This window comes from Carassius carassius, chromosome 22 (assembly GCF_963082965.1).
Source record: "Carassius carassius chromosome 22, fCarCar2.1, whole genome shotgun sequence".
NCBI lineage: Eukaryota > Metazoa > Chordata > Actinopteri > Cypriniformes > Cyprinidae > Carassius > Carassius carassius.
The window spans coordinates 21,878,000-21,902,281 of NC_081776.1; the positions used below are offsets into that span (position 1 = coordinate 21,878,000).

The window sequence follows — 24,282 nt, forward strand, 5'->3', positions numbered from 1 at the left end:
ATCTCCTCCTGGCTTCTCAAAAATATGAGGAGCTTGTCGAACCGATCTTTAGATCCAGCCTCATCCTTTTCTCTGCTGCATAAACCAGCCACTCCTTTTTCAAGACTTCTGGCAGCTTACTCTCCAGCGACTTTGTGACAAGGGGATTTTTTAGAGCACCCGTTTCTCCCAGCTCGCTCAAGTCGTGTAAAGCCTTCTCGACCATCTGTATTAGATTCACGATCTTTCTGGGCTGGTGGCTCTTTACCGGAAGTGACATTTGCAACTCCTCAATGATCTCCAGAGCTATTCTTGTTTTATTCCCGAAGCGGTTCTCTAGAACCTGAAAAATATCCTCTGCTGTCCCATAGTTTGAGAGGCGAAGATCCACCGCCACTTTCTCCTCAAGATTATCTAGTAGCTGAAACTTCCTGACTTCCTTGGAACCAGTAGGCTCTCCTTGCCTCTGGAGCGCCTCCCAATCCTTTCTCCAGCGGTGGAAATTGCGCTCGTTTCCATCAAATTTTGGAAGTGCCGTCGGTCTCAATTTGATGCTAGCCACTTGGGGACAGTGGGTTGTAACAGGTTGCCCCTCTTGTTCAATCTTTGCCTGCATTAGGGCAGCCTTCCCCGAGATCAATCTAGGCACGCTGATCTCAAGCTCCCTCATCCGACACCAAAGATCCTTCTGCTCCTCGGGAGGGGCCCACCGGCTCCACTGGCAGCTAGCTTCCCTCGCAGCTTTAACTTGTCCTTCCAGGTGTCCAAGAATAAAGTCGTACACGTCTAGCTTTACATCAGGCTGGACAGATGAAAGGCGCTTACATTCCTCTTCTGCCATTTCTAACGCCAGAGAAAGTTGTGGGTTGCCAAACCTTTCCCAAAGGGCCTTGTGTAGAATACTCTCCACCTCATCCAGCTTCTGTTCACACTCTTGTGTTGTCTTCCTGATGTCTGCCTTTTGCTCCTCTGCTACAGTGGATCTTCCTCTCCATCCCACTCCTCAATGTAAGCAGCTTCCAACTCTTCGTTTACTTTAATTACTTTTTCTGACTCTAATGTAAACTTACTCAGAGCCTCCCTGAGTTCTTCCGCAGACATACTCTTACATGATCTGACAATTGAGTTAGCCAGCCGAGAAAAGAGTCTTTTAGCAGTCGTTCTCTCTGTCTTCAATTGCTGCAGAGACCTTGATTCCGCCATGATCCCTGGAGTGTTGCGTTTGGGGCCTGGAGCGTTGCGCTTGGGGCCTGGAGCGTTGCATTTGGGGCCTGGAGCGCTGCGTTTGGGGCCTGGAGCGCTGCGGTTGGGGCCTGGAGCGTTGCTTTTGGGGCCTGGAGCGTTGCGTTTGGGGCCTGGAGCTTTGCGTTGGGGCCTGGAGCTTTGCGTTGGGGCCTGGAGCGCGGTTTTTCACTGTCAAGTGTTTGCAAGCTGCACGGGTCCCCCACTTGACAAGGGTTCTTACTTCTGAATTGAACACTGGGTTCCACTCAAGAATGAGACTTAAGTTGCCTTTTCTCAATTTATTGTATGTTCCAGTAGGTGAAAAACCTTTAAACCCACACACAAAGCAGTGTAAATATTTACAGCAATGTACATGAGTTAAACCACCACAATTTCACATCGTACATTAATAACACCGTTTTAATTCTGTAAGCGTTAGCATAACACTATTTCTTTTTACTAATACTATTCTACACCATAGCAAATACGTTTTAAAGAATTAGCTTTTAATCACTGGATTTGCATTTCATTAGAAATTGCCGCAACACCTACTATAACCTTACCAAGCACTGCACAACACTTGATGCTGCAGACTGAATATTTCAAGTATTTATTTCAATACTTACAGTATTTTTTACCATAATCAGTTACAGTAATCAACCAACAATGATATCAATTACTGTAAACAAATAAAATCTATAGAAAAATAAAAATTACTGCATGAATTACAGTACATACACTTTGACTCTGAAGAAAAGTAAAGTAAAAGTAAACAGAAATGAAAGAAAACTACTGTAAAAGCAACAAGAATACTGTAAATATCCGTCTCTCCGTCTGGCTGGATCAGGCCATAAGATTTCATCCACATCACAGGCTATGTCTTCATTGGCAAGGCACCGTTGGAAGAATCACCTTGTGTGACGAATCCACCCCTGCACTGAAGCTGCTTCAATAAGATCACATGCCTGTTCCATGGCCTGAATGAGGGGCAAACGCTCATAAGGCCGCAGGTCATATACCTTCCACCGCCACGCTGAAAAAAAATCTTCTATAAGATTCAGGAAGGGGGAGTATGGGGGAAGGTATAAAACTTCAAAATCAGGGTGATCATGGAACCAGTTCTGGACCAGAGCAGCCCGATGAACTGAGACATTGTCCCAAATGACAATGTACCGCATCTGGTCCACTTGGTGTAATGCTGTGACAATCTCATGCAATCGGTCAAGAAATGCAAGTATCAGATTTGCATTATAGGGTCCCAGATTTGCATGGTGGTGGAGGACCCCATTTTGTGTGATAGCAGCGCAAAGGGTGATGTTACTCTCTCGCTGCCCTGGCACATTGGTGATTGCCCTGTGCCCAATTACATTTCTCCCTCTTCTTCTTGTTTTTGCAAGGTTAAATCCAGCCTCATCCACATATATAAATTCATGTTGAATTTCAGCAGCATCCATTTGCAAGACTCTCTAAAACACATTAAAGAAAATAGGATGCTATTCAATATCTATAGCACAGTATTTTTTTTGTTTGGTACCCGGTATAAATGGTACCCGATACAGTTGCTTCATGTATATTTGATTTTTCTTTAGGATTCGACCTAATGTTGACAGAGAGACTCGTTGGATGTTATTGAAAATATTGTCATCATTGATGATATTGGCTTGGATTTCTCGTAGCCTGATACAATTATTGGCCAAAACCATGTTCACAATGGCGGCCTCTTGTGCACGACTAAACATAGGGCCCCTTCCACCTTGGTGTCCTCGACCCTCAATCCTATGTAAAAAAAAAAAAAAAGATAAAAATAAATGTCAATGTCAATGTCAATGTCACCTTTATTTATATAGCGCTTTAAACAAAATGCATTGCGTCAAAGCAACTGAACAACATTCATTAGGAAAACAGTGTCAATAATGCAAAAATGATAGTTAAAGGCAGTTCATCATTGGATTCAGTTATGTCATCTCTGTTCAGTTAAATAGTGTCTGTGCATTTATTTGCAATCAAGTCAACGATATCGCTGTAGATGAAGTGTCCCCAACTAAGCAAGCCAGAGGCGACAGCGGCAAGGAACCGAAACTCCATCGGTGACAGAATGGAGAAAAAAACCTTGGGAGAAACCAGGCTCAGTTGGGGGGCCAGTTCTCCTCTGACCAGACGAAACCAGTAGTTCAATTCCAGGCTGCAGCAAAGTCAGATTGTGCAGAAGAATCATCTGTTTCCTGTGGTCTTGTCCTGGTGCTCCTCTGAGACAAGGTCTTTACAGGGGATCTGTATCTGGGGCTCTAGTTGTCCTGGTCTCCGCTGTCTTTCAGGGATGTAGAAGTCCTTTCTAGGTGCTGATCCACCATCTGGTCTGGATACGTACTGGATCCGGGTGACTGCAGTGACCCTCTGATCTGGACACAGACTGGATCTGGTGGCCACGGTGACCTCGGAACAAGAGAGAAACAGACAAATATTAGCGTAGATGCCATTCTTCTAATGATGTAGCAAGTACATAGGTTGTTATGGGAAGTGTTTCCGGTTCCGGTTTACCTAATTAATGCAGCCTAAAAATCCTTTAACGGATTTGGATAATAAAAGCATATTAGTATGTTATGTGTATGCCAGGTTAAAGAGATGGGTCTTTAATCTAGATTTAAACTGCAAGAGTGTGTCTGCCTCCCGAACAATGTTAGGTAGGTTATTCCAGAGTTTAGGAGCTAAATAGGAAAAGGATCTGCCGCCTGCAGTTGATTTTGATATTCTAGGTATTATCAAATTGCCTGAGTTTTGAGAACGTAGCGGACGTAGAGGATTATAATGTAAAAGGAGCTCATTCAAATACTGAGGTGCTAAACCATTCAGGGCTTTATAAGTAATAAGCAATATTTTAAAATCTATGCGATGCTTGATAGGGAGCCAGTGCATTGTTGACAGGACCGGGCTAATATGGTCATACTTCCTGGTTCTAGTAAGAACTCTTGCTGCTGCATTTTGGACTAGCTGTAGTTTGTTTACTAAGCGTGCAGAACAACCACCCAATAAAGCATTACAATAATCTAACCTTGAGGTCATAAATGCATGGATTAACATTTCTGCATTTGACATTGAGAGCATAGGCCGTAATTTAGATATATTTTTGAGATGGAAAAATAGTACTGAGCCTTGAGGTACTCCATACTGCACTTGTGATCGATAGGATACATCTTCATTCACTGCTACGAACTGATGGCGGTCATATAAGTACGATTTAAACCATGCTAATGCACTTCCACTGATGCCAACAAAGTATTCAAGTCTATGCAAAAGAATGTTGTGGTCAATTGTGTCAAACGCAGCACTAAGATCCAATAAAACTAATAGAGAGATACACCCACGATCAGATGATAAGAGCAGATCATTTGTAACTCTAAGAAGAGCAGTCTCAGTACTATGATACAGTCTAAATCCTGACTGGAAATCCTCACATATACCATTTTTCTCTAAGAAGGAATATAATTGTGTGGATACCACCTTTTCTAGTATCTTGGACAGAAAAGGGAGATTCGAGATTGGTCTATAATTAACTAGTTCTTTGGGGTCAAGTTGTGGTTTTTTGATGAGAGGCTTAATAACAGCCAGTTTGAAGGTTTTGGGGACATGTCCTAATGACAATGAGGAATTAATAATAGTCAGAAGAGGATCTATGACTTCTGGAAGCACCTCTTTCAGGAGCTTAGATGGTATAGGGTCTAACATACATGTTGTTGGTTTAGATGATTTAACAAGTTTATACAATTCTTCCTCTCCTATGGTAGAGAATGAGTGGAACTGTTCCTCACGGGGTCTATAGTGCACTGTCTGATGTGATACTGTAGCTGACGGCTGAATGGTTGCAATTTTATCTCTAATAGTATCGATTTTAGAAGTAAAGTAGTTCATAAAGTCATTACTGCTGTGGTGTTGGGGAATGTCAACACTTGTTGAGGCTTTATTTTTCGTTAATTTAGCCACTGTATTGAATAAATACCTGGGGTTATGTTTGTTTTCTTCTAAAAGAGAAGAAAAGTAATCGGATCTAGCAGTTTTTAATGCTTTTCTGTAGGATATGTTACTTTCCCGCCAAGCAATATGTGTTTAAATATATATATATGCAGCCTACTGTCAAATGTCACAGTAAACAATATTGATTATACAAGCTTCAGTTTCAATGTATACTAACATGTACCTCTTCCTCTACCTAGGTGTCTTCCTCTACCTCCTTCTCCTCTTCCTCTACCTCCATCTCCTCTTCCTCTACCTTCTTCTCCTCTACCTATGCCTCTTCCTCTACCTCCTTCTCCTCTTCCTCTACCTCCTTCTCCTTTTCCTCTACCTCCTTCTCCTCTTCCTCTACCTTCTTCTCCTCTACCTATGCCTCTTCCTCTACCTTCTTCTCCTCTACCTATGCCTCTTCCTCTACCTCCTTCTCCTCTTCCTCTACCGCCTTCATCTCCTCCTTGAGCTCCCCCTCTCATTCTCACTCTTTTTCTCATTCTCATTCTTCTTCTTCTAACTCCTTCCATTTTTTGTTGAAGACAGGTGAACTCACCTGCTGCCTTTTATAGCACACATGAGTGCTGCGTTTTCAAATTAGCACATGTGTGCTTCCACACCTGGTAGATGTGTTTATCCAATTTGTTCATTAGTGTGGTAATTGGCAATCCGGTGCTTTGTAATTACAAGGAAGTAACCTCACAATCCTTATCTGTGTCTAAGGTGTGAAAATGTGTGTAGAGTTTTACAAATCACTGTGTGTAATGTTTTGCAAAAAGGGTGAAGCAGACATTGTGTGTAATGTTGTGCAAATCTGTGGAGGTGTTTTGCTCATTGGAGTAAAATTTTGCTAATTGTGTGGAAATTTTAATTTTAGTGTGTAAACAATCGTAAAAAACTGTAATTTACTCATTTGTCCCTCATTGGTCTGTCTACTTAAATTCTAGTCTGTTCAGTTTGTCTTGTTCTGTGTGTTACTGCCTTCCTTTGTGTGGGTTAATTAAAGATTATTTACCCTTGATTTTCATCTTCGTGTGCTTTCCCCAACACCATAAGTGTGGCAACCACTTTAATGCAGTTTTATTATCAGCTATTTTCACGTTTTCAACTAATAATGAAGGTTTATGTTCAATAGAATGGTTTCTGAAGGGTCATGTAACACTGAAGACTGGAGTAATGATGCTGAAAATATGTTCTTGCCACCGTAGAAATAAATTACATTTCATATTTTAAACTTTAAATTGTAGTAATGTTCCACAATTTAACTATCTTTTTAGTTTTTAACTGTATTTTTGATCAAATGCAACCTTGGTGAGCAGAATAGGTTTCTTTTATAAACTTTTGGACCTCAAACTTTGCAACTGTAGTGTATGATTTAATCTAGGACGAGTTATTGTAAGTTATTGTAATGTTCTATTTGCAAAATCTATATTTTACTTCATGATTGTACAGACACCAGATCCTAAAGTTCCAACCCCTGTCCCAAGAGCCACTGCAGATGTGTCCAATCCCGCTCAGCCATGCAGGATCGTCTGCAGGAGAATTTCATATTCTGTTGGTCCAAAAATGTAATTAAATCAGCTGTCTCCAGACACATAATGGAGATGTAAAAAGGCTTACATGCCCTGAAAATTGAATATTACTTTTATAACCAGTAGTTCCTTAAAACACATTCAGGCTGAAAACAACAACAATCAAACTATTGTCATAATGTCAATTGAATTTACATGATACTGATTTATTGATGATAAACAGTGTATAGATGTTAACATTCATGTGTCAGAATAAATAGATATTGGTTGTAACGTCTCAGAATTCTTTTTATTTTATTTTTTATTTCATATTCAACAGGATTTCAGAATTATTTTGTTCCTTTTTTTGGATGACATCAGTGTATAATGTAAAGTTATCAGTTTCATTGTCATAATAATCATTGTAATTCCATGTAATACAATGATGATTTTATGTGAAAGTAATCAGGGATACTAATAAAATGCTTAAAGTGATTAAAAAAATAAAATTAACTTACTAAACTTAATGTTTTGTCTTTTTTTCCATCACAGACTGCTCCTTCTGGGACATTATTGCAAGGTCCATCTGTAGTTCAACTTCCTCGTTTGTGGTCTGAGACCATGCCACCAGAGGATCACAAGTGGATTGGCAAAAGGCTTTTCAAAATTGGATCCAAAGTAAAGCCAGCACTTCGTGATGACCTCCAGCTCTGGTATTACCCCCCACAGCCAGCACTTATTTACAATCAGGCTCCAGCTCCAGACAGATTATTTTGTCATTCTCTTCTGCTGTGGATGCCATACAAGCTGTGGAGGGTTAAGGTTCTCTGTCCCAATCCAGCCTGCGGACAACATCAGCTGACAGGAGGTGGTCTGCACAAAAGGGCACGGCAGGTTCTAGACATTGACAGAACATACAATATGGTCACAGAAACCCTTATCTGTACCAAGTGTAGAGCCTCGCATGTGTCCTGGAGTCAGACTGTCCTGCAACAGCTAGATCTGGGCCATCGCTCTGAGTTTCAGGTCATCCTCACGCGGAAGTAAGTACACTTTCATTCCTCATCCAGTTGTTAGCCCATCATCACGTGTGTGTATGTATGCAAATACTTTACAATCAAATATCTAAAATATATGAATGTGTGGATTTTGCTTTTCCTAAGGTACGCCTGTGATATGCGGGTCATCAGGCTCTTGCTTGAGCGTGGCTTAGGCAATAGTCCCACGCGGGTGATAAAGCAGCTGCGTGAAAACCACAGCGAGCAGTGGCTCCATCGTCTGGCCCGGTACACCACCCAATGTGTTGACTTCCTCAATCAACCCGGGGTGATGCCAGTAAAATTCCAGGAGCCCCCAGAGCCTACGGTGGTGCCAAGCTGCAAGTGGTTGCTCACCGTTTACAGCCAAGACATTCTGACCAGGCTGGATGAAATCCATGCAAGGATAACATCCACCTATGGCTCTGTCTTGAAGATGGATTCTACTAAAAAGGTTAGTTGTGGATTTGTTTATTAATGGTGTTTATATACCAGCATGGCACTGTATCTGTATTTTACATGGTGTGATGTTTGATTTATATTTACAGCATGCTTCATATCATCTCTTATTACAGATCACCAAGAAGCTGGCTGGGACAGCGAGGGGAACGGGACTCTGGCTTACCTCTGTTGGCAACGAGTTTGGTCAGGTGCTCATAAGTGTGCTGACAGCCCAGGAAGGAGCAGGACTTGACATGATGGTAGACGGTCTGGTGAAAAGATACCAGCAGGCTGGTGTAAATCCACCTTCTGTGTTGTACGTGGACTGTGGGTGCTGCAGCGAGGTGAGCGAGAGCAAGCTGAAAACCAGGTTTAGGGGCTGGCCAGATCTCATGATACGCTTGGACATCTGGCATTTTATGCGCAGGATTGCCTTGGGGTGTACAACTGATGCCCATCAGTTGTACCCCATCTTCATGTCACGGCTATCAGCATGCATCTTTGAATGGGATGCAGCTGACGTCTCTATCCTTCGCAAAGCAAAGAGAGAGCTGTTGATGTCCCAGGGTTGGCCTGCGCTGACAGATGAAGATGTAAACAAGCATCTGACCAGAGAGGAGCTGGCTCTACATTGCCGGAGGAGGACCCATTGAGAGGAGACTACCATGCTTCTCCTTGAACAACTGTTGACAGAGCTCCTGAGCAGCAAGGGCAATGACTCTCTTGGTGTTCCTCTCTTGGATCGAGAAAGGATGGAGCACATCTGGTGTGTCCAAAAGAAGCACATCAAGTGTATCCAAGACCCTCTTGGTGTTTCCCTCTATACTGAGACCGGGAGCTTAACCAAGGGAGGTGTGCTTCTGAAGATTTACAGATGTGCCAGAGGCTCCACTTCTCTTGAATCCTTTCATTTACACCTTAACCGTTTCATCCCAGGTATGTATTTGTCGAACACACACTGCATATGCAAAGAAAGAACATTTAAGTGTCTGTGTTTAACATTCCCTAAAAACTGTTGTCTGTTTACAGGGAGCAGTGCAAACAGTCTGAACTTTCAGATTTATTTGTTGGAGTGTCTACACAGGTGGAACCAGGATCGGGAGGCAGCTTCCATGTCATCGGAGCCATCAGCTTTACGCAGCTACACAGGAGAACTTGTTCACTGTGTAAACAGCAATTATGAAAAGCTGTTTGGCAGGAAAGTGGTCCCCACGTTTTGTCCCCCTGCACGTTACACTGGTAAAATAATTTATTTTTGTTAATTAACTTGCAATTCCCGTGTAATCTCAGTCAATATTTTATTTAAGCCTATACAGTGTACTTTGTATCTGTATTTTTTAACTATAAACTATCAACATGATCAACTTTTTTTTTCTTGAAACATGCCCTCTGTCATCTGATCGATATTTTCTTTCAAGTAAAAGGCCTTTCAGTGTAATTGTACAAACATCTACCTTCAACTCATACATCACGTCATTTTGCTGTGGAATCTTTTTTATTAGAAAGTAGTTATTTTTTAGAAAGAATAACTTGATTGTTATTAGTAATATTTGGTGACCATTTACTGTACTGAAGTTACTTTGGTTTACTTGATTAGAAAAGTCAAGTTACATGTAAGTATCAAATACGCTCATCAGCCTTTTGAGTAATTTTATTTGTATGTATCTCAGTCATCATTGTATTGTATTGCTTTGTTTTGGCCCCACAGTTATAGGTTTATGGCCTTTTTTTTTCTTTTTCTCCTCTACTATGATCTCCATGTTCTCACACTATTACACTATATGAACTACTACAAAGGCCTTATGTATCAAATATGTTGCACAACAATTGTATTTAATTCCTATTTATTGTTTTTATTCCAGGTGAGCTCATTGGAGTGCAGTATCTGTTCCAGCAGACTGGTCAGGCACTGCAGGACATGAACCCAGACTCTGAAGAGACGGCAGAACTCATCGAGGATCTTAATGTGGAGGAGCGAGATGAAGATGAGGGCTTCTGTGATGTCAGCGAGGATCACACCATTGCAGATCCTGAGGATGTTCTGTCACCTCCCTCCTCCACTCTGACACTGGGTTCTTCCACAGTGGTCACCAGCAGTGACACGGCTGTACTGGGTTCCACATCCCCTTCACTGGTCCTTGACCCTACACCTTCTCCATCAACTGGACCCTCGGGGACTGCTGTCCCACCTTTTCCCTCTGAAACATCTGCTTCACCACTCTCCTCAGAGCCAGAGGATGCTGGTCAGGATGATGATGACGATGAAGAGACTGTAAGTGCCACTCCTCTGTATTTCTTTCAAATAAACTACATTAAATTAAAATAAGGATTGATCAAAATATACTTCTTGCTACTGCTTTATATCCAGACTTTGCTCAGATTTTAAACTAAAGTCATTAGTAGGCAACAAAGATGCATCAAATCAGTTTTATTTAGTTAGTGCTTTGTACTATACAGATTGTGTTAAACAGCAACACATCAATTGAACTAGTTATGGAACTATGCATTAAACAAATGTGATTATTATTTGTGCTTGTTTTCTTAATAGGCTGTTGACTACCTGCTCAGTGGCCTGACTGTTGCCGTCTGGTGGAGACCATCTTCATCAGGCTTTGCAATATCCACCCAAGCCCCAAAAGAAAAGGCAAGGGAACGCTGTCGAGATGGTCTCTAATCCTCCAGGATTACAGGAGGATAAGGCAGCTTGTACTGGGCAACAGCTTGGTGATGCAACCTCAATGCAGCTGGTGGAGGTTAACCAGAATACCCTGATTCAGTGGTATAACAACAGACAGAAAAAGCAGGAACTGTCTGTGCTGATTCAGGGCATTCAGTTGCCTCAGCCCCTCCCTGAAGCTCAGGAACCTCTCCAGGCTGCCAAACGCCTACGGACTGAGCCAGAACAACCAGGGGAGCAGCACCAGTACAAGCTACCAGAGAGCACAGCAGGTCAGGCAAAGCAGAGGCACACTCCTACTGGACGACCTCCTCTCAGACCTCTCAGATGGTACACAATATACTTATACCTGTAGCACCAGGTTTCCAGGGTGTGCCAATGCTTCAGGGTGTGCCAGTGTTCCAGGGCATGCCAATGGCTCAAAGACTGCCAATGGTCCAGGGCATGCCAATGGTCCAGAGGATGCCAATGGTTCAGGGAATGCCACTGTTACAGCCTACAGTTGTGCAGGGCACAAGTTCACAACCAGCTGCCAATCCGCAGACCATGCCTAAGAGACCCTACAAGAGAACTGTAGAGGCGAACACTTGCAAGAAGTGCGGACATTTCAAAACCAGTGCAACGGGACATAGCCAGTACAGGGGCAAAGTATACTGCCCACAGTCTGAGACTGGTACAAAAGAACAGTGGTTGGAGGAAATGCGGAGAACTGTTCCCAAATAATGTATATATTTTTATTTATTGTAGTGTGTATATAGTTGTTTAAATATAGTTCACTATAGTTAATATTTGTGTTGAACATTATTTAATATTTTATTTACTGCTTTTTAAAAACCTATTTAACTTATTTGTGTTTGTATTTAAAACTGTACTTACTGTTTTATTTACCTTTTTAATTTATTGTTTGTAAAACTTATTTAATTGAATATTTATTACTGTTCGTTAGCAATTTTTTTTCCTTTTATTTCCCTTTTGATTTAAAGTTGTTTTAAAACTTATTTACAATTTTATTTGTTTAATATTTATTACTGTTTTATTGGCATAATTGTAAAAATAAATAATAATTGGCAAATGACTGCTTTTTTTTGTAATTTGCACTTTAATATAACCATTTCATCAGTACACTGCAAAAATAAAACGTGTCTACAAAAAGTAATTTGCATTTGTCATTTGTCACAGACATTTTCCAGCATATTAATATTTTCATCTTTAATTAGAAATGACAGATTTGAATGTGTCTTGAATAAATGTAAGAAAAAAAAATCCTTAATCAGAATAAATATCAACACAACTGCAATAATAATATGCTTAATCAGAATAAAAATTAATACAACAACTACTAATTAACTAATAATAACAAAACACATTTCCATTGGTGTACTTACATTTTAATGAAAAAAAATATCAAACAAAGCACATATATACATTTAATTAACATTGAAACATCATTTATTTAAAGCAATTAACAATATTACAAAAAGTTGTCTTTAGCTGGATTCGACCCCGGGTCGTGGGGAGCACCTGCAATAGCAAACAGTGTAATATAAATGCGCGAATTTAACGCAAGAAGAAACCGGAACATGTATCACTGCGCGCATGCTAAGGAAGATTGGGCTTTGAACGTCAAATTTCACCCTTTCTTTTCTTCATTTTTTTCTTTCTCTTCCTCCCCTTCTCTTTTTCTTCCTTCCCTCTTTTCTTCCCTTCTTCAACGGACTATTGTTCCCCAGCTTGAACGCAGCGCCTTAGACCGCTCGGCACATCCTGACACCCTTGATTGACTAGGGATGGCCTGTTGGAGCCACACCTGAATGCAAGGATCTAGAAGCTACTTATTCTCTGTTTGGGCGCCCTTTAGCCCACAAGCCTCGTTGGCGCAGTTAGGCAGCGTGTCAGTCTCATAATCTGAAGGTCGTGAGCTCGAGCCTCACATGGGGCAGAGTGGTGCTTTTTCTCTGATCACTGAGAGCGCTTAGACCAGGGGTATCAAACTAAATTCCTTTAGGGCCCGAGCCCTGTAGAGTGTTGTTCCAACCCTTCTCAAACACACAAGGCATGTAGTTTTCAAATGAGCCTGAAGGCCATGATTAATTGGATCAGGTGTGTTCAATCAGGCTTGAATATAAACTCTGCAGGTCTCCGGCCTTCCAGGGACTGAGTTTGACACCGTGGCTTAGAAAGAAAGAGTGAGGTTCTCTGTCCCCTTCCGTGTGGGTTTCCCTGTGTCTCCTGGGGGCAAAAGGCCACAGCTCCTCTTCAGGGCAGGTGAAATGATGTTTTGTGGAAAACTGTGAGGTTCCTGGTAAATTCCCTGAATCTCATCCAGCGACCTTGCGTGTAGACCCGTGCCATCCTTTTATATACAATAAAGTGAAAATTCTGCATTCATGCTGGCTAACACTGAATGAAGGCAGTAATAGCATCCCTCTCATATTCATGTAACACATGGCCACATCCTCCTGAGGTTTTGTGAAGTTTCAAAGGCCATTTTGCTGCACTGGCCCGGTCCTGCAGATTTGCCTTATACAAAGTTCGGAAGATTAGACCCTTCCGATCAGAGCAGGCCACACAACTCCTTGTCCAAGCTCTTTGTTTTCTCCAGACTGGGCTACTGTTATGCTCCCTTGGCAGGTCTTCCGGCACGTACTATCAAGCCTCTGCAACTGATCCAGGATGCAGCAGCGAGAGTGGTCTTCAACGAGCCAAAGAAAACCCACGTCACACCTCTCTTCATAATTTTGCACTGGCTACCAATAGCTGTTCGCATCAGATTCAAGATACTGATGTTTGCCTACAAGATAACCACTGGCTCTGCAGCAATATACCTAAAGTCGCTGGTTCAGACCTATGCTTGCGTTCTGCAAGTGAACGACGCCTCGTGGTGCCATCCCAAAGAGGCACAAAATCACTCTCAAGGACATTTTCCTGGACTCTTCCCAGCTGGTGAACCGGCTTGCCTATCTCAATTCAATCAGCGGAGGCTTTAACCATTTTCAAAAAGTGTCTAAAAACTCATCCTTGTCTTCAACGCCTGCCCAATGAATACTAGCATTTGCCAAATGCTGTGTTTTGTCAAAGTTAACGCCCTGCTGGCTCAAAGTAGCAGAAGACTGAAGTCTCTGTCTGCAGCCAAAGGATAGATCTGTCAGAAGTGGGATTCGAACCCACGCCTCCAGGGGAGACTGCGACCTGAACGCAGCGCCTTAGACCGCTCGGCCATCCTGACACCCTTGGTTGGCTAGGGATGGCCTGTTGGAGACACACCTGAATGCACGGATCTAGAAGCTACTTATTCTCTGTTTGGGCGCCCTTCAGCTCACAAGTCTCGTTGGCGCAGTTAGGCAACGCGTCAGTCTCATAATCTGAAGGTCGTGAGTTCGAGCCTCACACGGGGCAGGGTGGTGCTTTTTTCTGATCACTGAGAGCGCTTAGACCAGGGGTATCAAACTAAATTCCTTTAAGGCCCGAGCCCTGTAGAGTGTTGTTCCAACCCATCTCAAACACACAAGGCATGTAGTTTTAAAATGAGCCTGAAGGCCATGATTAGTTGGATCAGGTGTGTTCAATCAAGCTTGAATCTAAACTCTGCAGGTCTCCGGCCTTCCAGGGACTGAGTTTGACACCCGTGGCTTAGAAAGAAAGAGTGAGGTTCTCTGTCCCCTTCCGTGTGGGTTTCCCTGTGTCTCCAGGGGGGCAAAAGGCCACAGCTCCTCTTCAGGGCAGGTGAAGTGATGTTTTGTGGAAAACTGTGAGGTTCCAGGTAAATTCCCTGAATCTCATCCAGCGACCTTGCATGTAGACCCGTGCCATCCTTTTATATACAATGAAGTGAAAAGTCTGCCTTCATGCTGGCTAACACTGAATGAAGGCAGTAATAGCATCCCTCTCATATTCATGTAACACATGGCCACATCCTCCTGAGGTTTTGTGAAGTTTCAAAGGCCATATTGCTGCACTGGCCCGGTCCTGCAGATTTGCCTTATACAACGTTCAGAAGATTAGACCCTTCCGATCAGAGCAGGCCACACAACTCCTTGTCCAAGCTCTTTGTTTTCTCCAGACTGGGCTACTGTTATGCTCCCTTGGCGGGTCTTCCGGCACGTACTATCAAGCCTCTGCAACTGATCCAGGATGCAGCAGCGAGAGTGGTCTTCAACGAGCCAAAGAAAGCCCACGTCACACCTCTCTTCATAATTTTGCACTGGCTACCAATAGCTATTCGCATCAGATTCAAGATACTGATGTTTGCCTACAAGATAACCACTGGCTCTGCAGCAATATACCTAAAGTCGCTGGTTCAGACCTATGCTTGCGTTCTGCAAGTGAACGACGCCTCGTCATTCCAGGGACTGAGTTTGACACCCGTGGCTAAGAAAGAAAGAGTGAGGTTCTCTGTGCCCTTCCGTGTGGGTTTCCCTGTATCTCCTGGAGGCAAAATGCCACAGCTCCTCTTCAGGGCAGGTGAAATGATGTTTTGTGGAAAACTGTGAGGTTCCAGGTAAATTCCCTGAATCTCATCCAGCGATATTGCATGTAGACCCGTGCCATCCTTTCATATACAATGAAGTGAAAATTCTGCATTCATGCTGGCTAACACTGCATGAAGGCAGTAATAGAAGCTCTCTCATATTCATGTAACACATGGCCACTTCGTCCTGAGGTTTTGTGAAGTTTCAAAGGCCATATTGCTGCACTGGCCCGGTCCTGCAGATTTGCCTTATACAACGTTCGGGAGATTAGACCCTTCCGATCAGAGCAGGCCACACAACTCCTTGTCCAAGCTCTTTGTTTTCTCCAGACTGGGCTACTGTTATGCTCCCTTGGCGGGTCTTCCGGCACGTACTATCAAGCCTCTGCAACTGATCCAGGATGCAGCAGCGAGAGTGGTCTTCAACGAGCCAAAGAAAGCCCACGTCACACCTCTCTTCATAATTTTGCACTGGCTACCAATAGCTGTTCGCATCAGATTCAAGATACTGATGTTTGCCTACAAGATAACCACTGGCTCTGCAGCAATATACCTAAAGTCGCTGGATCAGACCTATGCTTGCGTTCTGCAAGTGAACGACGCCTCGTGGTGCCATCCCAAAGAGGCACAAAATCACTCTCAAGGACCTTTTCCTGGACTGTTCCCAGCTGGTGGATAGGCCTGCCTATCTCAATTCAATCAGCGGAGGCTTTAACCATTTTCAAAAAGTGTCTAAAAACTCATCCTTGTCTTCAACGCCTGCCCAATGAATACTAGCATTTGCCAAATGCTGTGTTTTGTCAAAGTTAACGCCCTGCTGGCTCAACGTAGCCGAAGACTGAAGTCTCTGTCTGCAGCCAAAGGATAGATCTGTCAGAAGTGGGATTTGAACCCACGCCTCCAGGGGAGACTGCGACCTGAACTCAGCGCCTTAGACCACTCGGCCATCCTGACACCTTTGGTTGGCTAGGGATGGCCTGTTGGAGCCACACCTGAATGCACGGATCTAGAAGCTACTTATTCTCTGTTTGGGCGCCCTTCAGCCTACAAGTCTCGTTGGCGCAGTTAGGCAGCGCGTCAGTCTCATAATCTGAAGGTCGTGAGTTCGAGCCTCACACGGGGCAGAGTGGTGCTTTTTTTCTGATCACTGAGAGCGCTTAGACCAGGGGTATCAAACTAAATTCCTTTAAAGCCCGAGCCCTGTAGAGTGTTGTTCCAACCCATCTAAAACACACAAGGCATGTAGTTTTAAAATGAGCCTGAAGGCCATGATTAGTTGGATCAGGTGTGTTCAATCAAGCTTGAATCTAAACTCTGCAGGTCTCCGGCCTTCCAGGGACTGAGTTTGACACCCGTGGCTTAGAAAGAAAGAGTGAGGTTCTCTGTCCCCTTCCGTGTGGGTTTCCCTGTGTCTCCAGGGGGGCAAAAGGCCACAGCTCCTCTTCAGGGCAGGTGAAATGATGTTTTGTGGAAAACTGTGAGGTTCCAGGTAAATTCCCTGAATCTCATCCAGCGACCTTGCATGTAGACCCGTGCCATCCTTTTATATACAATGAAGTGAAAGTTCTGCCTTCATGCTGGCTAACACTGAATGAAGGCAGTAATAGAATCTCTCTCATATTCATGTAACACATGGCCACTTCGTCCTGAGGTTTTGTGAAGTTTCAAAGGCCATATTGCTGCACTGGCCCGGTCCTGCAGATTGCCTTATACAACGTTCGGGAGATTAGACCCTTCCGATCAGAGCAGGCCACACAACTCCTTGTCCAAGCTCTTTGTTTTCTCCAGACTGGGCTACTGTTATGCTCCCTTGGCGGGTCTTCCGGCACGTACTATCAAGCCTCTGCAACTGATCCAGGATGCAGCAGCGAGAGTGGTCTTCAACGAGCCAAAGAAAACCCACGTCACACCTCTCTTCATAATTTTGCACTGGCTACCAATAGCTGTTCGCATCAGATTCAAGATAATGATGTTTGCCTACAAGATAACCACTGGCTCTGCAGCAATATACCTAAAGTCGCTGGTTCAGACCTATGCTTGCGTTCTGCAAGTGAACGACGCCTCGTGGTGCCATCCCAAAGAGGCACAAAATCACTCTCAAGGACATTTTCCTGGACTGTTCCCAGCTGGTGGATCGGCTTGCCTATCTCAATTCACTCAGCGGAGGCTTTAACCATTTACAAAAAGTGTCTAAAAACTCATCCTTGTCTTCAACGCCTGCCCAATGAATACTAGCATTTGCCAAATTCTGTGTTTTGTCAAAGTTAACGCCCTGCTGGCTCAACGTAGCAGAAGACTGAAGTCTCTGTCTGCAGCCAACGGATAGATCTGTCAGAAGTGGGATTCGAACCCACGCCTCCAGGGGAGACTGCGACCTGAACGCAGCGCCTTAGACTGCTCGGCCATCCTGACACCCTTGGTTGGCTAGGGATGGCCTGTTGGAGCCACACCTGAATGCACGGATCTAGAAGCTACTTATTCTCTGTTTGGGCGCCCTTCAGCCCACAAGTCTCGTTGGCGCAGTTAGGCAGCGCATCAGTCTCATAATCTGAAGGTCGTGAGTTCGAGCCTCACACGGGGCAGAGTGGTGCTTTTTTTCTGATCACTGAGAGCGTTTAGACCAGGGGTATCAAACTAAATTCCTTTAGGGCCCGAGCCCTGTAGAGTGTTGTTCCAACCCTTCTCAAACACACAAGGCATGTAGTTTTCAAATGAGCCTGAAGGCCATGATTAGTTGGATCAGGTGTGTTCAATCAGGCTTGAATCTAAACTCTGCAGGTATCCGGCCTTCCAGGGACTGAGTTTGACACCCGTGGCTTAGAAAGAAAGAGTGAGGTTCTCTGTCCCCTTCCGTGTGGGTTTCCCTGTGTCTCCTGGGGGCAAAAGGCCACAGCTCCTCTTCAGGGCAGGTGAAATGATGTTTTGTGGAAAACTGTGAGGTTCCAGGTAAATTCCCTGAATCTTATCCAGCGACATTGCGTGTAGACCCGTGCCATCCTTTTATATACAATGAAGTGAAAATTCTGCATTCATGCTGGCTAACACTGCATGAAGGCAGTAATAGAATCCCTCTCATATTCATGTAACACATGGCCACGTCGTCCTGAGGTTTTGTGAAGTTTCAAAGGCCATATTGCTGCACTGGCCCGGTCCTGCAGATTTGCCTTATACAACGTTCGGGAGATTAGACCCTTCCGATCAGAGCAGGCCACACAACTCCTTGTCCAAGCTCTTTGTTTTCTCCAGACTGGGCTACTGTTATGCTCCCTTGGCGGGTCTTCCGGCATGTACTATCAAGCCTCTGCAACTGATCCAGGATGCAGCAGCGAGAGTGGTCTTCAACGAGCCAAAGAAAGCCCACGTCACACCTCTCTTCATAATTTTGCACTGGCTACCAATAGCTGTTCGCATCAGATTCAAGATACTGATGTTTGCCTACAAGATAACCACTGGCTCTGCAGCAATATACCTAAAGTCGCTGGTTCAGACCTATGCTTGCGTTCTGCAAGTGAACGACGCCTCGTGGTGCCATCCCAAAGAGGCACAAAATCACTCTCAAGGACCTTTTCCTGGACTGTTCCCAGCTGGTGCATCGGCTTGCCTATCTCAATTCGAGCAGCGGAGGCTTTAACCATTTTCAAAAAGTGTCTAAAAACTCATCCTTGTCTTCAACGCCTGCCCAATGAATACTAGCATTTGCCAAATGCTGTGTTTTGTCAAAGTTAACGTCCTATTGGCTCAAAGTAGCAGACGACTGAAGTCTCTGTCTGCAGCCAAAGGATAGATCTGTCAGAAGTGGGATTCAAACCCACGCCTCCGGGGGAGACTGCGACCTGAACGCGGCGCCTTAGACCGCTCGGCCATCCTGTCACCCTTGATTGGCCAGGGATGGCCTGTTGGAGCCACACCTGAATGCAAGGATCTAGAAGCTACTTATTCTCTGTTTGGGCGCCCTTTAGCCCACAAGCCTCGTTGGCGCAGTTAGCCAGCGTGTCAGTCTCATAATCTGAAGGTCGTGAGTTCGAGCCTCACACGGGGCAGAGTGGTGCTTTTTTTCTGATCACTTAGAGCGCTTAGACCAGGGGTATCAAACTAAATTCCTTTAGGGCCCGAGCCCTGTAGAGTGTTGTTCCAACCCTTCTCAAACACACAAGGCATGTAGTTTTCAAATGAGCCTGAAGGCCATGATTAGTTGGATCAGGTGTGTTCAATCAGGCTTGAATCTAAACTCTGCAGGTCTCCGGCCTTCCAGGGACTGAGTTTGACACCCGTGGCTTAGAAAGAAAGAGTGAGGTTCTCTGTCCCCTTCCGTGTGGGTTTCCCTGTGTCTCCTGGGGGCAAAAGGCCACAGCTCCTCTTCAGGGCAGGTGAAATGATGTTTTGTTCAAAACTGTGAGGTTCCAGGTAAATTCCCTGAATCTCATCCAGCGGCATTGCATGTAGACCCGTGCCATCCTTTTATATACAATGAAGTGAAAATTCTGCATTCATGCTGGCTAACACTGAATGAAGGCAGTAATAGCATCCCTCTCATATTCATGTAACACATGGCCACATCCTCCTGAGGTTTTGTGAAGTTTCAAAGGCCATATTGCTGCACTGGCCCGGTCCTGCAGATTTGCCTTATACAACGTTCGGAAGATTAGACCCTTCCGATCAGAGCAGGCCACACAACTCCTTGTCCAAGCTCTTTGTTTTCTCCAGACTGGGCTACTGTTATGCTCCCTTGGCGGGTCTTCCGGCATGTACTATCAAGCCTCTGCAACTGATCCAGGATGCAGCAGCGAGAGTGGTCTTAAACGAGCCAAAGAAAGCCCACGTCACACCTCTCTTCATAATTTTGCACTGGCTACCAATAGCTGTTCGCATCAGATTCAAGATACTGATGTTTGCCTACAAGATAACCACTGGCTCTGCAGCAATATACCTAAAGTTGCTGGTTCAGACCTATGCTTGCGTTCTGCATGTGAACGACGCCTCGTCGTTCCAGGGACTGAGTTTGACACCCGTGGCTAAGAAAGAAAGAGTGAGGTTCTCTGTCCCCTTCCGTGTGGGTTTCCCTGTGTCTCCTGGGGGCAAAATGCCACAGCTCCTCTTCAGGGCAGGTGAAATGATGTTTTGTGGAAAACTGTGAGGTTCCAGGTAAATTCCCTGAATCTCATCCAGCGACATTGCGTGTAGACCCGTGCCATCCTTTCATATACAATGAAGTGAAAATTCTGCATTCATGCTGGCTAACACTGCATGAAGGCAGTAATAGAATCCCTCTCATATTCATGTAACACATGGCCACGTCGTCCTGAGGTTTTGTGAAGTTTCAAAGGCCATATTGCTGCACTGGCCCGGTCCTGCAGATTTGCCTTATACAACGTTCGGGAGATTAGACCCTTCCGATCAGAGCAGGCCACACAACTCCTTGTCCAAGCTCTTTGTTTTCTCCAGACTGGGCTACTGTTATGCTCCCTTGGCGGGTCTTCCAGCACGTACTATCAAGCCTCTGCAACTGATCCAGGATGCAGCAGCGAGAGTGGTCTTCAACGAGCCAAAGAAAGCCCACGTCACACCTCTCTTCATAATTTTGCACTGGCTACCAATTGCTGTTCGCATCAGATTCAAGATACTGATGTTTGCCTACAAGATAACCACTGGCTCTGCAGCAATATACCTAAAGTCGCTGGTTCAGACCTATGCTTGCGTTCTGCAAGTGAACGACGCCTCGTGGTGCCATCCCAAAGAGGCACAAAATCACTCTCAAGGACCTTTTCCTGGACTGTTCCCAGCTGGTGCATCGGCTTGCCTATCTCAATTCGAGCAGCGGAGGCTTTAACCATTTTCAAAAAGTGTCTAAAAACTCATCCTTGTCTTCAACGCCTGCCCAATGAATACTAGCATTTGCCAAATGCTGTGTTTTGTCAAAGTTAACGTCCTGCTGGCTCAAAGTAGCAGACGACTGAAGTCTCTGTCTGCAGCCAAAGGATAGATCTGTCAGAAGTGGGATTCAAACCCACGCCTCCGGGGGAGACTGCGACCTGAACGCGGCGCCTTAGACCGCTCGGCCATCCTGTCACCCTTGATTGGCCAGGGATGGCCTGTTGGAGCCACACCTGAATGCAAGGATCTAGAAGCTACTTATTCTCTGTTTGGGCGCCCTTTAGCCCACAAGCCTCGTTGGCGCAGTTAGCCAGCGCGTCAGTCTCATAATCTGAAGGTCGTGAGTTCGAGCCTCACACGGGGCAGAGTGGTGCTTTTTTTCTGATCACTGAGAGCGCTTAGACCAGGGGTATCAAACTAAATTCCTTTAAAGCCCGAGCCCTGTAGAGTGTTCTTCCAACCCTTCTCAAACACACAAGGCATGTAGTTTTCAAATGAGCCTGAAGGCCATGATTAGTTGGATCAGGTGTTTTCAATCAGGCTTGAATCTAAACTCTGCAGGTCTCCGGCCTTCCAGGGACTGAGTTTGACACCCGTGGCTTAGAAAGAAAGAGTGAGGTTCTCTGTCCCCTTCCGTGTGGGTTTCCCTGTGTCTCCTGGGGGCAAAAGGCCAAAGCTCCTCTTGAGGGAAGGTGAAATGATGTTTTGTGGAAAACTGTGAGGTTCCAGGTAAATTCCCTTAATCTCATCCAGCGACATTGCGTGTAGACCCGTGCCATCCTTTTGTACACAATGAAGTGAAAATACTGCATTCATGCTGGCTAACACTGAATGAAGGCAGTAATAGCATCCCTCTCATTTTCATGTAACACATGGCCACATCCTCCTGAGGTTTTGTGAAGTTTCAATGGCCATATTGCTGCACTGGCCCGGTCCTGCAGATTTGCCTTATACAAAGTTCGGAAGATTAGACCCTTCCGATCAGAGCAGGCCACACAACTCCTTGTCCAAGCTCTTTGTTTTCTCCAGACTGGGCTACTGTTATGCTCCCTTGGCGGGTCTTCCGGCACGTACTATCAAGCCTCTGCAACTGATCCAGGATGCAGCAGCGAGAGTGGTCTTAAACGAGCCAAAGAAAGCCCACGTCACACCTTTCTTCATAATTTTGCACTGGCTATCAATAGCTGTTCGCATCAGATTCAAGATACTGATGTTTGCCTACAAGATAACCACTGGCTCTGCAGCAATATACCTAAAGTCGCTGGTTCAGACCTATGCTTGCATTCTGCAAGTGAACGACGCCTCGTGGTGCCATCCCAAAGAGGCACAAAATCACTCTCAAGGACCTTTTCCTGGACTGTTCCCAGCTGGTGGATCGGCTTGCCTATCTCAATGCAATCAGCGGAGGCTTTAACCATTTTCAAAAAGTGTCTAAAAACTCATCCTTGTCTTCAACGCCTGCCCAATGAATACTAGCATTTGCCAAATGCTGTGTTTTGTCAAAGTTAACATCCTGCTGGCTCAACGTAGCAGAAGACTGAAGTCTCTGTTTGCAGCCAAAGGATAGATCTGTCAGAAGTGGGATTCGAACCCACGCCTCCAGGGGAGACTGCGACCTGAACGCAGCGCCTTAGACCGCTCGGCCATCCTGACACCCTTGATTGGCTAGCGATGGCCTGTTGGAGCCACACCTGAATGCAAGGATCTAGAAGCTACTTATTCTCTGTTTGGGCGCCCTCCAGCCCACAAGCGTCTTTGGTGCAGTTAGGCAGCGCATCAGTCTCATAATCTGAAGGTCGTGAGTTCGAGCCTCACACAGGGCAGAGTGGTGCTTTTTTCTGATCACTGAGAGTGCTTAGACCAGGGGTATCAAACTAAATTCCTTTAGGGCCCGAGCCCTGTAGAGTGTTGTTCCAACCCTTCTCAAACACACAAGGCATGTAGTTTTCAAATGAGCCTGAAGGCCATGATTAGTTGGATCAGGTGTGTTCAATCAGGCTTGAATCTAAACTCTGCAGGTCTCCGGCCTTCCAGGGACTGAGTTTGACACCCGTGGCTTAGAAAGAAAGAGTGAGGTTCTCTGTCCCCTTCCGTGTGGGTTTCCCTGTGTCTCCTGGGGGCAAAAGGCCACAGCTCCTCTTCAGGGCAGGTGAAATGATGTTTTGTGGAAAACTGTGAGGTTCCAGGTAAATTCCCTGAATCTCATCCAGCGACATTGCGTGTAGACCCGTGCCATCCTTTTATATACAATGAAGTGAAAATTCTGCATTCATGCTGGCTAACACTGAATGAAGGCAGTAATAGCATCCCTCTCATATTCATGTAACACATGGCCACATCCTCCTGAGGTTTTGTGAAGTTTCAAATGCCATATTGCTGCACTGGCCCGGTCCTGCAGATTTGCCTTATACAAAGTTCGGAAGATTAGACCCTTCCGATCAGAGCAGGCCACACAACTCCTTGTCCAAGCTCTTTGTTTTCTCCAGACTGGGCTACTGTTATGCTCCCTTGGCGGGTCTTCCGGCACGTACTATCAAGCCTCTGCAACTGATCCAGGATGCAGCAGCGAGAGTGGTCTTAAACGAGCCAAAGAAAGCCCACGTCACACCTCTCTTCATAATTTTGCACTGGCTACCAATAGCTGTTCGCATCAGATTCAAGATACTGATGTTTGCCTACAAGATAACCACTGGCTCTGCAGCAATATACCTAAAGTCGCTGGTTCAGACCTATGCTTGCGTTCTGCAAGTGAACGACGCCTCGTCGTTCCAGGGACTGAGTTTGACACCCGTGGCTAAGAAAGAAAGAGTGAGGTTCTCTGTCCCCTTCCGTGTGGGTTTCCCTGTTTCTCCTGGGGGCAAAATGCCACAGCTCCTCTTCAGGGCAGGTGAAATGAGGTTTTGTGGAAAACTGTGAGGTTCCAGGTAAATTCCCTGAATCTCATCCAGCGACATTGCGTGTAGACCCGTGCCATCCTTTCATATACAATGAAGTGAAAATTCTGCATTCATGCTGGCTAACACTGCATGAAGGCAGTAATAGAATCCCTCTCATAGTCATGTAACACATGGCCAC

At 44.9% G+C, this 24,282-nt stretch overlaps 1 protein-coding gene and 10 non-coding genes across 11 annotated transcripts; 7 read left to right on the top strand and 4 right to left on the bottom strand.

Moving 5' to 3' along the window:
• The first annotated feature begins 7,334 nt into the window (after positions 1 to 7,334).
• Positions 7,335 to 8,844, top strand: LOC132099239 (uncharacterized). Its single transcript, XM_059505682.1, has 3 exons — positions 7,335 to 7,756; positions 7,877 to 8,204; positions 8,326 to 8,844. Exons 1-3 carry the CDS (start codon positions 7,335 to 7,337, stop codon positions 8,842 to 8,844), a joined length of 1,269 nt encoding a protein of 422 aa, XP_059361665.1.
• A 3,889-nt stretch (positions 8,845 to 12,733) lies between these two features.
• trnam-cau (transfer RNA methionine (anticodon CAU)) lies at positions 12,734 to 12,807 on the top strand. The gene has a single exon. It is a non-coding gene; the product is annotated as a tRNA-Met (tRNA).
• Positions 12,808 to 14,011: 1,204 nt separating this feature from the next.
• On the bottom strand, positions 14,012 to 14,094 carry trnal-cag (transfer RNA leucine (anticodon CAG)). The gene has a single exon. It is a non-coding gene; the product is annotated as a tRNA-Leu (tRNA).
• A 96-nt stretch (positions 14,095 to 14,190) lies between these two features.
• Positions 14,191 to 14,264, top strand: trnam-cau (transfer RNA methionine (anticodon CAU)). Its single transcript has one exon. It is a non-coding gene; the product is annotated as a tRNA-Met (tRNA).
• Positions 14,265 to 16,207: 1,943 nt separating this feature from the next.
• Positions 16,208 to 16,290, bottom strand: trnal-cag (transfer RNA leucine (anticodon CAG)). Its single transcript has one exon. It is a non-coding gene; the product is annotated as a tRNA-Leu (tRNA).
• Positions 16,291 to 16,386: 96 nt separating this feature from the next.
• On the top strand, positions 16,387 to 16,460 carry trnam-cau (transfer RNA methionine (anticodon CAU)). The gene has a single exon. It is a non-coding gene; the product is annotated as a tRNA-Met (tRNA).
• A 1,205-nt stretch (positions 16,461 to 17,665) lies between these two features.
• On the bottom strand, positions 17,666 to 17,748 carry trnal-cag (transfer RNA leucine (anticodon CAG)). Its single transcript has one exon. It is a non-coding gene; the product is annotated as a tRNA-Leu (tRNA).
• Positions 17,749 to 17,844: 96 nt separating this feature from the next.
• On the top strand, positions 17,845 to 17,918 carry trnam-cau (transfer RNA methionine (anticodon CAU)). Its single transcript has one exon. It is a non-coding gene; the product is annotated as a tRNA-Met (tRNA).
• A 1,384-nt stretch (positions 17,919 to 19,302) lies between these two features.
• trnam-cau (transfer RNA methionine (anticodon CAU)) lies at positions 19,303 to 19,376 on the top strand. The gene has a single exon. It is a non-coding gene; the product is annotated as a tRNA-Met (tRNA).
• A 2,122-nt stretch (positions 19,377 to 21,498) lies between these two features.
• Positions 21,499 to 21,572, top strand: trnam-cau (transfer RNA methionine (anticodon CAU)). Its single transcript has one exon. It is a non-coding gene; the product is annotated as a tRNA-Met (tRNA).
• A 1,205-nt stretch (positions 21,573 to 22,777) lies between these two features.
• On the bottom strand, positions 22,778 to 22,860 carry trnal-cag (transfer RNA leucine (anticodon CAG)). Its single transcript has one exon. It is a non-coding gene; the product is annotated as a tRNA-Leu (tRNA).
• Positions 22,861 to 24,282: the final 1,422 nt, after the last annotated feature.

Coding starts and splice junctions, on each gene's coding strand:
- LOC132099239 (XM_059505682.1), top strand. CDS start 7,335: ATGCCACCAGAGGATCACAAGTGGATTGGCAAAAGGCTTTTCAAAATT. Junction 7,757..7,876: donor CAGGTCATCCTCACGCGGAA/GTAAGTACACTT, acceptor GCTTTTCCTAAG/GTACGCCTGTGATATGCGGG. Junction 8,205..8,325: donor AGATGGATTCTACTAAAAAG/GTTAGTTGTGGA, acceptor CTCTTATTACAG/ATCACCAAGAAGCTGGCTGG.